Genomic DNA, 18,285 nt, shown 5'->3' on the forward strand with positions numbered 1-18,285 from the left:
TTTAACAACCCTGAACAATTTAGTGTCGTCAGCAAAGTTGGCCACTTCACTGCTCACTCCTAATTCTAGGTCATTAATGAACAAGTTGAAAAGTACAGGTCCCAATACCGATCCTTGAGGGACTCCACTTTCTACAGCCCTCCATTGGGAGAACTGTCCGTTTATTCCTACTCTCTGCTTTCTGCTTCTTAAGCAATAGTTTTATTCTTTAGTTCCTATTATTTATTAGTTCTTGGCCTTCTTTTGTTGTCCTCTGTCCTATGTGTGGTTAAAATGTCTTTTTATCTTATGTATTAGAAGCATTCACATGTTGCATTAAGCCATAAACCAGGTATTGCCATGCATAGGTGAATGGTGCCCACTTTGCTGATGCTGGGGAGCATAAGTGGGGAAAGCGCTGTTGTACTTTGGTCCTGCTTGTGGGCTTCCCATCAGCATCTGCTTGGCCACTGTGAGAATGGGATGCTGGAATAGAAGGGCCTTTGGCCTGATCCAGCAGGGTCGTTCTTACGTTTATGCTTCCGCTCACACTGGGAAGAAACGAACGATTCTGTCTGGCTTAGTGTTGTGTCCCAACAGAGAATTCTGGTCTGTTTTGCTCCCAAACAAAAACATAATCTGTAAAAAAAAAAAAAGGTTAGTTCTTGGCTTACTGACTGTGGTTTGTTGGAGCAAAACAAACCATGATCCCTAGTTTGGACATAAGGCCAAGGCAGGGATCATGGTTTGTTTCCTTCCAGCACACGCTGGGAGAGGTAAAATGGCTTGTGAATGGCCATTGAACCTTAGAGAAAATGTAAGAGCCTGGCTCTAGTGTTCTCCACTTTCCATCCTGGCTGTTTGCTATGTTGTTTCTCTTCAGTGTAGGGTAAATATAACTCCAGGGAACACCTATGCTCTTCTCAGATCAGTGCTCAGGTTATGCAAGAAAATATATAGGAGCCTTTAATGCAGAGCTTGTAAAAGTTACTTTTTTGGACTACAACTCCCATCAGCCCCAGGCAGGATTGGGCTGATGGGAGTTGTAGTTCAAAAAAGTAACTTTTACAAGCTCTGCTTTAATGTCACCCATTTCCTTCTCCCTCCCTCCAATTTGAGCCAAATCATGCCCCCTTTTAATATCCTTCTAAAGACGGTAGCAGGACTGGATCCTTTGTAGCTTCCCTGCAATTCATGTCCCATCTCATGTTTTCAGTGTAGATCTTGGATATTAGCTACTGACTAAATCAGCTTCAGCTTGCTAGTGTCTTTATTGTAACGCTGTAGTGCCGACAAGCCTCTTCATATTCTGGCTGTAGCATTATATTGAGAGAGCATTTTGTGAAGCCAAAAGCAGAGAAAGTTTGATTCCAATGCTCCTTTTTTGTGTGTCAAAAGTTTCCATGGTGCTCTTTGCAGCAACTCCTCCTGGCTCACTTACAGTTTGCCAGCCCTTCCCTGCTGCTATCTCTATAATTCCAGAAATGCATGCACCATTTCTCCTTAGCCTTAAATTCTTCTCTACACGTACAGGAAATGTTTTTACTCTAAACTTAAACTGGGACCTCTTGTGGCAGCTTTGGCAATCCCTTGTACAAACATAAGTGGATTTGGAATGAATGTCCATTTTGAAGTTGCACAGCAGACAATATAAGATTATCATATTTTGTTTATATAATGATATCCTAGGTGTGTCTGTAACATCTGGGAGCCTGCCCACCTCCTGAGCTGCTTCACTGTTGCTGGCAGGAGAGGTTCTATCAGAAAAGCTAAGAGGGAGTGAAATAATTGTGTTTGAGGCACCTCTGATCTTTTTCCCAGGGAAAGAGCCCTCTCAAAAGCCCCTTCTCCCTAGGAGCAATGCTAAGACAAAGGCTCACTCAGTGTAGAATTAAAACTGTTGTGAAAGCAGCAGCCAATAAGCAATCTTCTCCCTCTCTTCTCTCTCCTATTTGCATGTTTGGAATGTTGTGACAGCAGCAGCAGGAGACCAATCATCTATCCTGCAGCAGGAGAAGATGGGGAGCCTGTGGCCCTCCAGATGTTGTTGGACTACAGCTCCAATCATCCTTAACCATTGGCCATGGTGCTGGGGCTGATGGGAGATGAGAGTCCAGTAATATCTGTAGGCCCACAGGTTCCCCATTGTTAGGCTTCAATTTCTTGAACCAATGGAGAAAGCTGCAACATTATGGCAATTTTTAAAGTTATAAGATCCATGCCTTTAAAAACTGTGCCCCATCTCCCCAGCAACAAAAAGTCTAGATGAAGCAGCTGCAAAGGTGACCAAAACCTAGCTGAGAACAGGGAGAAAGAATTCAGTGATGCTTCCCTATAACATCTTGCTAACTCTATTTATTTATGCATTGTTTTTCCTGAAAGGAACTCAAAGTAGCTTGTTTGGGATTTCCAAGTAGTTTCTATCTGAACGCTGCTCTGGGCCAGATCCTCTTCAATACCAAATGGTACCAAGTGCCTTTGGAACTTTATCTGTATTATAAGCAACTCCATTAATTACATATTGTAGTTGTCACTAAGGTGTGCTTACCTCGGAGTAAGCCCTTTGAAAACAGTGGGATTTATTTCTGAATAAGCATGCATGAGATTTTTCACCTTATGTCAGTATTATATACTACCTCCTAAAGTGGTTTACAAAAAATTACTAAAATCCATAAGTCAAAATTATATAATAAACAGGACAAACTAACAGGATATCTTTTAAGCCAGTTTTTAAAAATAAAAATCTTAAATCAAGTACTCTAATCTTCCCTTGAGCCCAGAGCAAGATAATCTTCCTGTTATTTCTTAATCATGGTTTTCCCCAAGGAGCACTGGGAATTGTTCTTTTGAGGCATGTGTTTTGGGATTCCAGGAAAATACAAACCTGTCAGCCTAACTTCTGTCGTAAGTAAATTGTGTGTGTGAAAATATATTCAGATGATATGCTAGATTTGTATATAAATGAGAACACGAGAGGGGATTCCTGCATTGTCATTTATGAAGGAAAAATAACAAAAAATTACAATCCTTGTTTTGCCTCCCAGAAAAAAACTTTTTTGAGGAACCCTTTATCTGATGGCATGTTTTATTTTATGAGCAAATCCTTCCAAGGAAATCTAAACATGTTTTTGCAAAGTTTGAGTTTTGTTCAACATGTTGCTCTTTCATCAGCTGGATTCTCAAAGACCTTGTCTAAAAATCACCCAATACGTTAATTTTTCAGGCAGACTCATTTACTTGCTTGCAGCCACAGACAGACACAGCAGATACCTTTTCAATATAAAATCACTTATTTAAAAAACAGCTACTGTCTGTCTTGGGGTATGTGTGTGCGTGTGCTTTTTAAAACTTTACTGAGATTGGAGAGAGGATACCTTAAGAGCAGGAAGAAAGCCTTTTTTTTGTGCAGGGCAGTTGACCTATGGGAAAAGTCCACTGGGGTTGCAGCTGATGGTGGATGGAACCCAAACACTCCCTCACCCCTAGTCCCTCTTTCTTCCTCCCTCCATTAATAAAGATCTGACCTGATCTCTCTCATACGGCAAAATGTATGTTCACATGCACGCATACATACACACAGAAAAGAATGCAGTAGTGACTGGGGGGGGCACATTGACTGTAGAGTGAAGAATGGGGATGGCACATTCATAATAGCAGGATGATACTGGGGAATGTGTAACATTATGCCAAGGGCTTCAGGTTCCTCCCCCCATCCCTAGGAGGTGCCAGAAAGACATGCACACTTACAGACTTCTCGTCTACAAAGCTGCTGCTACAATAAATCTTTTAACAGCCTGCAAGACACTGCTTTGGTAAGTGCTGTTAGGAAGGGCCAGACTTGAAGCAGTGGAGGTCCACTAGGGCTCCTAGGCCACAACCCTCCCAAGGAGAATCTCAAGCCTTTAAAAAAAAAGAAAAAAAGAATCTTCACCCATACTCTTTCCTGTACCATAGACGTTTTATACTTCTGTGAACTAGAGGCTTGGGGAGGCATTTCTGTCTATCTCCTTTTCTCTGGCCAAAGACGTCCCTCCCATGTGCCTCCAGACAGAAAAGCCATGTGACCTGGGGAAGCTGCCTATTTTCCAGTCCCTGTTCCACTGTTATGAGGGCTATCTAGCACAGCCAGTGTAGCAAACTAGGGAGGAATCAGCAAGATGCGGGGGGGGGGCTGTTTCAAGAGCAGCCCAATGTGATAGCTTTAGTCTATATCAGAATCATACTGTTGCACGCCTCCCTCTGATCGGTGAGATTTCAGGGGTCCCTGCGCCTATCCAGGGTTTGGTTTCCTTTGGGGAAGGTCAGCAGAGACTGTGGTGTCTTTATGAAATATGGTTTATTTATTTACATACATTCCAACCTGAGCTCAAGGATGGAGGGGTTCAATGCATCAGCAGTCCAATATCCAGCTTTTCCATCTGGGTTGCAGGAGGCACCCCAAAGGCCATGGTGCAGAGAGGCAGTCTCTCTCTGCCTGCCTTCCAGTTCCCAGCAATTCTCTAGACACACTCAAACTACAAGCACAACTCCTGCTAGCTGCCAGGAGTGGGGAAGAGGCTCTCCTGAAGAGTTTCAATGACAAAAGGGTCTCCCTGGCCCATTCACCATTGCTAGGCAACTGATCGGCCCATTACCTTACCTGGCCAATCTATTTGGTTAACAAAAGACTCATTTGACCAGCAGAGAGTTCCTCATTCCAAGGCACAGGATTCCAAACCAGAGGCTGGAAAGGTGACACAGGAATCATCCATCGCAACCCCCATGCTCATAACAATACATTGGTTCTGAGCAAATGCAGAGCTGTTTCCTTGAAGGCCACACCTCAAAGCACATTCTTTGTAGCTAGCCAGGAGAAGGGTGTGCTTGCTGGTTTCAGCAGCTTTTTTTCTTTTTTTATTAAAGAGCAATGGTGGACAGAATGTGTATCTTTCTATAATATCAATTTTTAAATTTTAAGTAGAAACCTTATCCCAGTCTGCGTATGTTTTGAAATTGCTTTTTAAGATGTTTTAAAAGATATTTTTAAAAGATGTTTTTAAGATGTTTTGCCTTTGAGATGTTTTAAGATGTTTTTAGTGTTTTGTCCTTTGCAGCCCTGGGCTCCTTCTGGGAGGAAGGGTGGGATAAAGTTCAATTAATAGTAATAATAATAGTAACAACTGTACAGGAAGTCCCATAAATGTATCCTCCTCCTTGCCCAGCAAGGAACTTTTCCTCTGACCCAGCCCTATTTCAGGTTGCAAGGATTAGAGTGATGATGATGTGGCATCCCTGCTCCCTCCATCTCTCACTGCCTGCAGTCACCAGACTCCTGCTATCACTGCATGGGCCCCCAGCTTCTGCCATGGTGGCAACTGCTGGGCAACCAAAGAAATAGTGGATTTCAAACGAATGAATTTCTATACAGAATGTTGTTTTTATCTTTTCCTTGTGTTTCAACATTAAGGGTTGTATCTAAAGTAGTGTTAGGTAACGTGTCCAGTCAGTGCAAGGATTTCTGCTTAGATGATGGGACTTCACCCCCTCTCCTCCCAGACACGCCCCCAAAATCTGTTATAAGGGTTCCCTCAACCCTCAGGAGTAGATTTGGGGGTGGTGCAGGGAGAGGAGAGTGGGAAGTTCTTTCCACAAGTGAAAATCCTTGTGCTGACAGGACGCATTAGTTGCATACTGCCCAAAGTGTCTGATTACAGCTGCTATTGTTCACATCATTGTGAGTGGCTCTCTGTTTTATGGGATAAACATGATTGCTGCGGGAATACTGATGCTAACACCTGTGTTTCTAAGAAAAAGTAGTAACGTGGTTGGCATTCCTTTATTTTCAAACAACTGTAACCCTTGCCATTCCTAGTGCAGATGTTTATGCATATATGTTCAAAGTGGTATGTGTCAAAACAAGTGCTCAAAAAAGGAAAAAATATTCCCCTACTGACGAACCAACAATATAATGGAAAAAATCAAGAGTAACAAACTTAGATAAATATAATCAATCTGTATAAACATATGTTTTTTTTAATATATTTATCTCAGTCGTATCACAGAGTTTGATCATTATCTTGTATCTTCTGGATTTGTGTTAATCTGCTTTCTTTTTATGTTACTAGATAGTACTCCATTTTTATGTAATAAATTTTTGTAACACATTTAATGGTATTCTGGATATTTGATGTTATGTATATATAGATTGATCATATTTATCTCTGTTTGATACTCTTGACTTTTTGGCTTTACAAAGTTGTGTGTGTGCCATCCCTACTTTTAAGTCTTTGCTGGCAGAATTGTCTTATCCTCCCAGCAGTGGTGGTAGGGTGCCTATTGGAACTGGTGGGGCGGAATGCAGGGAGGTCAACAGTAGGTGGAGCCAGAGCCAATGGCAGTCAGAAATGAAGCCCCACTTACCTGCGCAGCATGGATAAGCGGGGCATAGTTGCGAGGAGGGAGCGATGCTGCCGCAGCCATCTTCGTTAAGGGCAACGTCGTGTATCGCAGCGTTACATGTGCGTGACGTGCGGCAGGGAGGGGAGGGGCCATGGGCCTATTTAAGGCCAGGCCGCCCCTCCTACCTCCTCTTTCAACGAGCGACGAGAGGATGATGAGGGACATAGCAGAGAAAGCTGCAGGACAGTTGGCGTTGGTTGGGCCTATTAGGCCTAATTGGTTACCCCCAGAGGGGGTTTTGGGAGCCCCAACAGCTGTGGGTGGTAGCGTTGCGGCGTGGCTGCGACTGGGGCAGGCCTCGTAAAGGGGCCTGACCAGTGGGCCTCGTAGTGGGGCCTAGCAGCGGCACGTCTGATACCCTGCCCACCTAGCAGTTGTGGAGGGGTTGATTGAGGCTTTCTATTGAGCAGCGCGACGTTAGTGCTGCTGCTGGTTAAAAGAAAGACACAGGAAGTTTAAAAATAAATGAGACTATACTGGATATACAAACAAAATTAAATATAGTCATGCTAATACACTGGTTAAAGATAAGACTCATGCACATAAAGGGAAATTAAAAATAAATCAGAATAAAAGGGACGAACAAAAGAAATTGTATCTAATCCTTCTAGTTTAAGTTCCCTCTGAGCACTCTCCCCCCAACAGGTTCAGCTTAGCCCCCCCTGATGATATACACAGGTTGGTTCTTTATTATATTATTACAGGGTGGATGCATGATGTGATGGCAGAGCCCTTTTGTGAGGCTTATGACTTCTTGCTAGGCCCAGGCATAGGTACAACTTCTTGCTAGGCCCAGGCATGTATGAGGTTTGAAGTACTTAATTATATGATTATTATACTACATACTAGTATATTGGTGGGGCCTAGTGAGCCTTTTAAGCCTTTGGTCCTTTCATAGTTATATGATAATAAGGGCGGAGATAACAGTTTGCTAGAAAATGTCTAAATCGCTGTATCTTAAGTGAGCGGTCCTTTTGCATTCCAAGTGTTAATTTCAGGCTATTTGTTTACTCTGAGACAGAAGAGGCATTTACCTGAATTTAGTTAGGAATGGAAAGTTTAGCAGATGGTAATCATATTGACTGGGGAATAGGAATAAAGAGGAAAGCCCGATTTGCCTAATAGAGATCCCTCATATTACAGGATCTTAGACTCTTATTGACATAGGGCTGCCTTTTAAGGTCCAGGCAGACTCTTCCCCCCTTTACTGAGGATTGTGGCACCAACAACGAAACATCATTACCTGAAATTACATTTTAGTTAGGACTTCTGATATCATTACCTGGAATTACATATAGCGTGCAACTGTTGCATTGGCTCATCTATTTAGATATGTGTTGGAAAACCTGCTATAGTGCAGCCACATATTGGTGACAGCAACACATCCTCAGCATCTGCTGCTCTTGGATTTATGATATCATTTACTGGAAAGGGATATAGGATGTTAATTTTGCATTTTGGACATCTATTATGATAGGTGTTTGGGAGCCTACAAGGGGGAGGCTGCTGCAGTGGGCCAAATATGGGTGGCAGCGCTATATCTCCAGTATCTGTGCTTTGGGGAACTGGGTTAGCTGCACTAAAATAGTGGCTGGGAAAGTGTGCTTACTCATAAATTATTTCCTTTCTTTATGTGAAACAGGGAAATATGAGGCCAGTGGCCCTCACAGCGGTGAGGAGAAGCACCCAGCAGTAGCTGCTCAAGGAAAGCGTTCCTCCCCTGTTAAGCTCGAGGTACTGGGACCTTGCTTGCAGACTGCCCAGTTCCTGGGGAGGTTTGTTTTGTTATGGGGTTTTCTTTCAGTTTCTGGATCCCATATTGTAGTCTCAGGGCTTGCCTTAAGGGACTGCACTCTTAAATTTGTCTTGGGCATAGACGCAATGGCAATCAGTAATGGCTTCCTACCAGTTAGTTAATGCACTGCCTATGGGAAAGTATGAGATCTAATCTGTTTTTTCATCTACTGTGGGGATACAAGGGGATTTATAGCTGCTGGGTTTTTGCCTTTTCAGTCAATTCTATGAGGTAGAGCATTACATATAGGCTGCTCTGTTCTCTCATGGAGCGCTTCAGCTCCTTCCTTGAAGGGGCTGTTGGGATGAGAGGGTAAAAAAAAAAAATTGGATGCATGTTAACACCTGATGTCACAGATTATGGAATGGCTATGTAACTGGTTCATCTTAATGGCTGTGTCAATGGACCATCCTGCCCGGTGTTAACCTTCCTGGGCATACCACCTAATTCACCACCAATCATACTCATGTGGTCAGGCAGTAAGGGTTTCATGACAGTTAGGCCAAGAAAGTGTTTCTTGTCTGCCCTCCAGGTATTAGAGGTCTTTTCCAGTGGTTTATGAGGTCGTAGCAGGGCTTCCACAGCCTTACTACAGGTTCAGGTTTGTGGCTGTATAATAATTTAATGCTTGTTGTGATCAAATATTGATCAAGAAATTAGAGTCAAACTGCAGGTTACATTTTATATTCTTGCCCAAATCATTTGGTCTAGTTTTCCCACACTCCTGGGGAAGAACTAACTAACTTGCTGTAGAATTACGTTACATAGCTCAGGGCTAGAGCCTCTGAACTGCAGGCTGAAGGTCCATAGCATCTCTAGGTAGGGCTGGGAGGTAGAACTGGAAGTCCGTGGATGCATCGGGGGTTTTGTGCTGGCTGCAGGCTTGGACTTATAGGCAGTGAGGCTTGGGAACTCTCCCGTCCATTTTAGGTAGGGTTATGGCCCTTGTCTGTTCCTTTGTTCTTTAGTGCCCAGATTTTAATGTTTTCTTTTGGGGCATGGTAAGGTAGACTCAGGTGGAGCGGTTCAGCTGTGCTGTGCAACCGCACATTGGGAGATTGGGGAGCAGAGTCAAAGATGGCCATAAGCCGGTCTGTCGCCCCAGCATGCTCAACAGCTATCAGAATGCAGGAGGGGTTTTTCCCAGGACTTCTGGGCCGGCAAGGGCTATGCACCAGAGTGGCCTATTCAGTGAGTCACCTGCTGGGATTGCCTAGTGAATGGCTGGAGACTGGGCCCCTCAGTCCAAGCACTTCGAGGTAAAGGCTGATGATTTTCCCACTTATTCCAGGGACTTCAGAGTCCGCCGTATGTTGGCTGGGTGGGCTAGAGAACACCCTGCCATCCTCGATCCCCGTTGCCCTTTCTCACGGGACATTTTATTGAGTATGGTGGGCCAGTGAAAAACAGTATGCTCCTCAAGCTATGAAGCCAGACTATTCCAGGCGGCAGCCCTTATGCTGGTTTTTGGAGCTTTTTGGATAGGTGAGGTGGTGGCCGGATCCAAGGGAGATTTGTCTCGACGGGCCCTCCAGCAATCAGATGTCTCCAGGGAAGGGAGTTGTATCTGTATAACACTGATGGACTGGCAATGTTGCTGGACAGGGATGGAGCAGCTGCGCACCCTATCCTGGGCTTACAGTTAGGCCTCAGTCAATGGGCTTGGCTGGCGAGGAATACTTTGGGACAGGCTCCTACCCACTTTGTTCCAGCTTGGTTCAGTGCAGACATCTCCGCATGTGGTGGTCATTCCCCGAGTTGGGAATGACCTCAGTATTTGAGGCAAGGCCCTCAGGTGGCGGGCATGTGCAGACATGCAGTTTGGGATGCAACAATGGCCTCGGTTACCTAAGGGCATGGCCCTCAGTTTGGCAGGCATGTGCGGACATGCAGTTGGCGAGGCAATGGAAGGGCATGGCCCTCAGTTTGGCAGGCATGTGCGGACATGCAGTTCAGGAGGCAACAATGGCCTCAGTTACTTAAGGGCATGGCCCTCAGTTTGGCAGGCATGTGCGGACATGCAGTTGGCAAGGCAACAGAAGGGCATGGCCCTCAGTTTGGCAGGCATGTGCGGACATGCAGTTCAGGAGGCAACAGAAGGGCATGGCCCTCAGTTTGGCAGGCATGTGCGGACATGCAGTTCAGGAGGCAACGGAAGGGCATGGCCCTCAGTTTGGCAGGCATGTGCGGACATGCAGTTCAGGAGGCAACGGAAGGGCATGGCCCTCAGTTTGGCAGGCATGTGTGGACATGCAGTTCAGGAGGCAACAATGGCCTTGGTTACTTAAGGGCATGGCCCTCAGTTGCAACGAAAGGGCATGGCCCTCAGTTTGGCAGGCATGCATGGCATGCAGTTAATAAGGCAATGTCGGCCTTGGGTACGTCTGCTTTGGTCAGACATACTCCCGCGAAGTGTTTGGCGTGGTGTCTGGAGCCCGATAGGGATGGACCAAGCACGAAAGAAGGTCAACCGGCAAATTTGGTTGGCTATTCTGGGGCAGGGGGGGTTGGCTATTTCACACCCTGCATTCAGCATTGGATGGGTGAACTGTACAGGGCTGATGGCGTTCACCTGTCTGACGCAGGTAACGTCTTTTTGGCAGACCTGCAGTGGTGTCTGCGAGAGGTACTTCTCAGCAGTGGGTAAAAGGGGACTAAATAGAAATTTGTCCCCTTTTTGTGGCGGGAAGGTGCGGAAAGGGAAATAGGTAAGGACAGCTCGGTGGCCCCCTTAGGCACCTTTGGAGGTGATTGGCGGTTCCAGAGGCCTGTCTGTCAGAGCTTTGCGGCTTGAGGGCAGGATATGGGCTGCTTTTGGGGCCAACTTAACTCATCCACCCGAGGGTTGTGCGGCCCCGGGGAGTGGTGACCTGAAAAGGCCCCCCTACTCACCTACTGGGTGTGGCTTGCAGAAGGGGTAAGCAGATGGGGCATGCCCTTGTCCCAAGCAGGGGCTGGTCACCCATGAGCTGTATGGCAAGATGCTTGCTTATAGATAGTTCCGCACCTAGGTTTCCCTCTGCAGGTCACTTTAAAAGGTGTTTTTGTATAGTTTAATAAAGTGGCCCTTGTTCAACCCAAGCTGATGTGTCCTTGTCTTATTTTGCCCCTTCACTCGCAAATGCTGGTGCATGGAGAGCAATATTGATTTTGCCTTTTCGAGGGTGGAGTTGCTGTTAGGTGACACCAAATCACAATTAAACCTATGGGATGTTGGTGTGTGTATGTGTGATCAGGTTTGCAGCTTGTACTCTAAACTAAATTGATGCTTTAACAGTGAAAACTATAAACTGGTTACATGTATCTTTTCTACATATTAGTCACAAAATAAAATGTAGGCATTTGGAACAAAAGTGAAACTTTCTGGACTTGTAAGTAACTGTGGGGTTCTGCTACGCATGGAATCTTTTCCTGTCACTGAGAGATCTTTATTTTGTTACAAAATGAGAAAAAACAATGGACTGCTAATCTTCCTCTGTGGCAGTGACTTGCTTTGATGAACCCCAACTGTGTGACACTGTGTGTAGCCAATTAACCTGAATTGGACTTAACACTGCGTAGAAACACACTCACTGTTCTGCCATTTCCAGTGCATCTCTACCTCTCTCTTCCAAAAACCGGGGTACATGATGCTAGTCAAACTCCACCCCTTTTTACTGTAAAACCTGGTGAGAGCAGTTTAAGTGCATTTAAAAAAAATCAGATTCAAAGAGATTTTGCAACTGATCAGCAGATCAACCCATTCCCCCTCCAGGCATGGTTAATGGAAATGCTTAGATCTGGTGACAAGTGTGTTCACAGCCACTGTGAAAGCTCTACTTCCATGATGGTATCACAGCAACACTTTCATAGTAAGGGATACTGCTGGGAGTTACCTGTGCTTCCGTTGTCTTCAGACTGGGATGAAGCCCCACCTCCCAGCACACATACTTGAAAGCAAATCCAAATGAAATCAATAGGACTTAAGAGCATCTTGTAGAAAATTCTCTTGTAAATAGTCTTGTAAAGAGATGGCCTCCTGCCTCAAGATCATTGTTCAGTCAGTGCCTATGTTCAAGGATGGTATCCACCATTATTTATGAATATTTATGTCTTGAGATACTGTTCTCAGAGCATTTTTTAAGGTGACAAATATGTGTATATTCAGATGTCTCTTTAAGACTGATGAATGGGGCCCTGCAACAAAATGTTGCAGTGTGGAGTTTTTCTGTTCAGGGTTTTAGCTGCTCCACTCCACCACCAACCACAGTTTTCTGCCCCCCCCCCCAGTGAGGCAGCATTCCATGTTCACTGAGCATGCTCTGGACAACATTGCAGGGCTGTTGTAAACAACTCAGAGCCTCACCAGCAGTTTTCAATGTGAGCGACACTTCACAACTGTTGTCATTCACTCTTTTCAAGCCTGCAATTTGGGGCGAATAAATTTCATTTTCTTTGGAATTTGCCTTAGCAGATTTTTTTTTAAATTTCCCACTAAAAAAAGAACTCGGTTGTAGAAGGAGTTTTCTTGGTTGCTACCTTTTGGATTTTTGCAGGGCTGAGGGATATACCTGCTTGTCTATGGACAGTTCTCTCTAACATTCTTAGGACCTTGAGCAAAAAAAATGGTATTGACATACACACAACTGTGGGTGCTAGATGCACATGACACGCTAGTAATGTCATGGGTGCCATACACTACTCGCACAACCATATTCTATACTGTACTGTACTGTAACAGATGTCTTAGCTGAGTAGAAAAACTGCATTTTTCCAGCGACAAATATTGCTGTTTTTCTTTCTGCTGAGGAAGTAAGACATTCCCGCAACAGAATCGATACCTTAAAGTAAGATGTCTATATCTCTGGCAACATGGCTGCCCTGGGCTCCTTTGATTAAATAAAATAGTTAACAATTGCACATTTTTTTGCCCAATGAGATTGTACAAACATGCTCTGGGAATGTCAGCTGTTTGTTAGAGAAGAATGAAAGTTCCTAAGCGTTATGGCACATGAAACCTTTGACTTAAGAGTTCTGAGTTAATTGTATTTCTCACCCATAGCCCTTTTGATAGTGAGAGCCTAATTTTGTCTCCTGGATCTGCCTCCAAGTTTTCTGCGGGGAGCAGAAAAAGCTCCATATATAGCTGGACTCCTCCAAACACTCCCAGCTTCCGAGAGAAATATTACCTGGTAAGTAGGATTGGGGTGGGAAGAACTTCTCTGCTCAAGCCCCCACACAAGCGGGTGTGGGGAACTTTTAGCCCTCCAGCAAGCATTTCCAATGACCAAGGATGATGGGAGATGTAGTTCAGCAACATCTGGTGGGCCAAAGGTTCCCCATATCTGCCCTATAGCCTCTTTTCGGCCTATTGTGAAAAACCTAAAAAAAATTGTCCCACTTGTTGAAATATATTGGGCAAAGAAAGAAATGTATGTGATGCTGACCTACTCATTTAGCAGCCTCTTGTAAATAAATGTCAGCTCCATGCTATATGAGTTGCATGTCCTCGCTCCCTTTAAATACCAACCTTGTTGTGTAGGACTGTTGCTAATACATGAAATGAAGGTATAGTAAAGCACCAAGTATCTTCAAGCAGTTGAATAGGGTTCCATGAAGGTGAAAAGTCTGAAAAACAATGTATGAGATCAGGGGTTCCCAAACTGTGGTCCACAAGCTTCATTCAGGTGGTCTACGATGGGTCTGTGAAAAACGCTTACAATTCTCCAGTCAGGTAATGCGTACAGAATGCATATACTGGGGAAAAGTGTACATATAAATGCATAGGGTTGTGTTCAATGTAGTGCTAAGTCAAATGTTCCATCAGCACGAAGATTGTTCCTTGCGCAATGGAATGTTCTCCCCCTCTTTTCCTCTTGCGCGCCCACTAAATGTGTTGTGGATGCTCCCGCGACCCTCCTGACCTGTTTATGGTTGGAACGGGGCATGCGCATCGGGAGGAGAGGGGGAAATCTCCCTGCACTAGCTGAAATAGTTGAATACCGCCCTCATATTACTTCATATAACATACAAAAATGCATTGTATTAGGGGAAAGTGCTGTTACGACACGTGCTCTTGGGAACCTGAGTGTGTGAACTTGCCACCCACATGTCTCATGAAACACACCTCCTTGAGAGGAGGGGGATCTCTGGCTAGGGATAAAACAAACACTGTGCCCTGAAATATGCTTAAATGGTGCGTGTATAACCCAAGAAATGCAGGTCCAAACCAGACTAAAGCAAAGCTTTCTTTTATTGAGAGAAAAGAGCAGGATAGCATTACAAAATTACTGGGTGCATGGCAGCATCAATCATTAATATCCTAACCCATTCATAACTTTAAAGAGATCAAAGGACTCTATTACTATAAAAAGTGATAGGTAGGAGAGATTACCTATCCTAGGCCCAGGAGTGGGCAGTTGGATACAGCTGAAGTGATGTGGAAGAGCTCTGGTTCAAAACCAGGAAAGATTCTGTTTGTCTCAAGGTGTGTGCGGAGACACAAAATCTCTTCCTGGTTCTTCTCCCTGCAGTCCTGCGTAAGAGTGTTGTTGCACGTGTTGGAGCTCAGATCACCAACATCCCCCCCTTCCTAGATTCAAGCCTCTTTTTTAAAATACTTTTTCTCTCTCACCTCGCTGCAAAGGAGGGGGTCTGGGTATGAGGCGATTTCGTGTGTGCGTGTGTGTGTATGTTTCTTGCTGACCCTGAGAAACTCAGGCTACTTTTTGAACAATGGGATGATTCTGCTGTGCATGAGGAAATCTGTCAAGGAGAAGATAACATTTATTCAGTAGCTCTTGGTTAATTTTGTTTCTCTCCACCTGCCCTTGTCCTTTGCACAATACCTCAGGAACGCATAGCCAGCAACACAGGGGGAGTGTGGGGTGGGAATTTTAGTCAGCAGGCTCCAGGGCCTTCAACCTCGTAACAGCGCTCTGCAAAAAGGTGTATATTAGGCAAAGATGCTTACAAAAATATTAGGAGAAATTTGCACTAAAATGCTGACGAATCTTGAGGAGAACCTTTTTTTTAAAAAAAGAGTAAAATTCTTGTGGAAACGTGGAGAACTGAACTTTTGATTGGAAAGATGAGAAACAGAGAGAAACCAAAATTGACAGATTTTCACCCGTTCCTATCCTCAGCCAGTGATCAGAGATGATGGGGGTTATAGTTTAGCAACGTCTGGAGGCTCACTGGGTCCCCATCCCTGGCTTCAGGGGTCTGAGCTTACATGTTGTAAAAAAGATTTTTTCAAAGAAACAGCAGATTTCTCTCCCCAATCTCTTTCTGTTTGCCTCAGTCTGTGTTGCAGCAAGAGAAAAAGCAAACAGATATTGGTGATGAGGCCCAAGATCCCTGCATCCTGAGCTACTTGGCCGACTGTAATTTTAACATGAGTCTGAGGAGTACGACCCACAGCCTGACTGAGATGGCTGAAGGCAGCTCGTTCAGCTCAGAGGACCAGAAAGGGATTGAAAGCAGGAACGTGACTCCACCCTCAAATCAAAGGACGCTGCCAGTACCACTGGCTATCCTACAAGATGTTTGTGTGGAAGGAGAGCAACGGGACATTTCACTGTGCCAGCCCCTCAGCCACAGGACTCTAGACATCCTACAAGAGACACCCCATGCTGACACTGCTCTCACCATCCCATTGTGCCCACTGGATCAGGAGAAAGGCAAGAGCAGATCCATAATCCGGGACAGGAGTCACTCTTTAGCACAACAAAGGAAGGCCCTTTCTGCTGGTCGAAGGGGCTTGAAAGGTGATGTTGATTCCAGTTGTGCTGGAAGGACCAGATTGATTGAGAAGACCCTGCAGGAAGTGTTACATCTGCTGAAATCACAATATCCTATCCCCGCCCAACTGGAGGAACTGGAATACCAGCTTTTCTGTATCCGGGGCAAATTAAAGGTACGGTATTTATGTCACTTTTAGATCTTGCTGCTCATTATTTCCATGAATAGATTCCCAATGCTCAAAGATTACAAGAATGTGTACACAGGCATCTGGATCATGCATGAGCACATAGGGGTGAAAAAGTCCTTAGAGGAAAAACTCCTCAAAGAAGGTCTGGGGAATCTGTGGCCCTCCAGATATTGTTGGACTACATCCCTGACCATTGGCCATGCTGACTGGGGCTGATAGGAGTTTGAGTTGAACAACAGCTGGAGGACCGTATGTTCTCCATCCCTGCCTTAGCTTATAGCTGCATAAGCTTCCATAGGCAAGTACCAACTTCATCAATTGCCTGGGATGGACATGGAAAGTGCATGTGCACACACACTCGCATACACACACACGTGCAGTGGGGGACAATACTGTTGTGCAAGATTAGACTGAAAATGTGTGAAAATGCTTTTGGAAATAAAAGAAATTAGTTATGAATCAATCCATTGAAGAAATCAAGGTCCTTTTACAAGGGAAATGTCCAGGTGCGCCAGAAGTGCAGCACCTTTTTCTACCCAAGGGCCGCATTTCCTTCTGTGCAAACTTCCAGGGGCCACATGCCAATTCTGATTTGTGAGTGGGGCTAGAAGCAAAAGTGGACAGAGCAACGGATGTGAATTTTATCTTTGTACAGTTTTTGCATCCACTGACTCACCCTCTCTATCCTCCATCCATGAAGGCAAGAAGCATGATCAGAGTTCAAGAACACATTCTAGACAAAAAACGCAAGAAGGGTACAAAGCAGGACTGGGGAGAGTACTGAGGGCCAGGTAGGCCTGGAGGGCCACATTTGGCCCCCAGCCTAAGATTCCCCAACCCTGAGGTACGCACATTATGAATTAGAACTCGCTTTGCTTGATACTAACACTATGCTCAGTCAGGCCCTCCCTTTAGCATGTGCGGGGTCTGGGGCAAAAGCATAGTTGCCCCCCCCCATTCTTTCTCTCTCTATATATCCTTTCCTCCAGGCAGCGGCAGAGGCTTTGTATTTCGGCTGCTAGGAGCTTGCAGCTGTGGCTACCTTTTTTGCAGCCTTCGTTGGCGGTGGCGGCGGCTTTGTATTTTTTGGCTGCTGCTCCCTTTTTTGCAGCCTTTGTTGTAGACTCGCTTAGTGTTTCTCGCTGCGAGGTTTTCTCCTTCCTGGCTCGCTACCGCGGCCATCAGGAGGCTGCCGCTGCAGCTCTTTCTCCCGGCTCGTTTCTATGCTCCCCTCAGCTTGCTACTGCGGCCATGAGGAGAACGTGGCGGCTGCTTTTATATGCAGATCGCCAAGTGCTGGGCCCCCCCAAAGCCTGGGGCCCGGGGCAACTACCCCGCTTTCCGGTGCCTAGGGGCGGCTCTGTGCCCAGTGATGGCTTGGTATCGATGTGTGAGCATGCAGACTCCCAGGAAGGAGATTGTGGCCACTTTGCTACTCCTCCAGTCCTGCTCCTGCTGTACTACTGTGAGCTAAGCCATGGTTTGGCGTAGTGTGTTGTCTGAATCCAGGCTCATGGTTTGTCTAGCACCAGACAAACCATGTTGTAAGGTGGCTTACTGCTTGCTGTTTGTTTGGCGAAGACAAACCATGAGGCAGGGTTCAGATGTGACAAGCTAAACCATGGCTTAGCTCAGAGCAATACAGCAGCAGCAATACCAGAGGAGGAGCAAAATGTCTGTGATCTCTTCTCCCTTCATGCTCATGCATTCGTGCTGTGCCATGATTTGACTTAGTGTTATGTGCAGACCAGCTCTATGTACGAGCTTACTTACACACACACACACCTTCAGAGAAACAGTTTCACTGAACACCTCATGGACCTGCTCATGCCTACAAAAGCTCAGTTGTTGGTGTTTTTGCTGCAACAGACTATGCAACATGATAAACAGCTACTTTTCTAGAATGAACTCCCCAGTTTATTAATTTAATTTTTTAAATCCAACCTTTTTCTAAAGCACTCCAAGCAACTTAAGTTTCAGTTTTAAAACACACCACAAACATCAGAAGAACAAATAACACTGCCCAACAGTGGCTTAAAATCTATTTCTATCGTGAATCAAGGACCAGTGAGCACTCAAAGTTGACAGTGATTTTTAGTGCACCAAAACTTTCTTAAATACAGCAACCTAAATGCTAGGAGGCAGGTGCGTAACTACACTT

General features: G+C 45.1%; 1 protein-coding gene across 27 annotated transcripts in view; it reads left to right on the forward strand.

Moving 5' to 3' along the window:
• The window catches only part of RIPOR3 (RIPOR family member 3), a 177,747-nt gene that overhangs the window by 139,148 nt on the left and 20,314 nt on the right, over nucleotides 1-18,285 (forward strand). For all 27 annotated transcript variants that reach the window (XM_061631275.1, XM_061631279.1, XM_061631276.1 and 24 more), the window contains 2 exons: nucleotides 13,254-13,383; nucleotides 15,495-16,109. In XM_061631275.1, coding sequence (XP_061487259.1) covers nucleotides 13,254-13,383; nucleotides 15,495-16,109 — 745 coding nt within the window. The remainder of the gene's footprint in view (nucleotides 1-13,253; nucleotides 13,384-15,494; nucleotides 16,110-18,285) is intronic.

The sequence above is a fragment of the Rhineura floridana genome, chromosome 6 (assembly GCF_030035675.1).
Source record: "Rhineura floridana isolate rRhiFlo1 chromosome 6, rRhiFlo1.hap2, whole genome shotgun sequence".
NCBI classification, from domain to species: domain Eukaryota; kingdom Metazoa; phylum Chordata; class Lepidosauria; order Squamata; family Rhineuridae; genus Rhineura; species Rhineura floridana.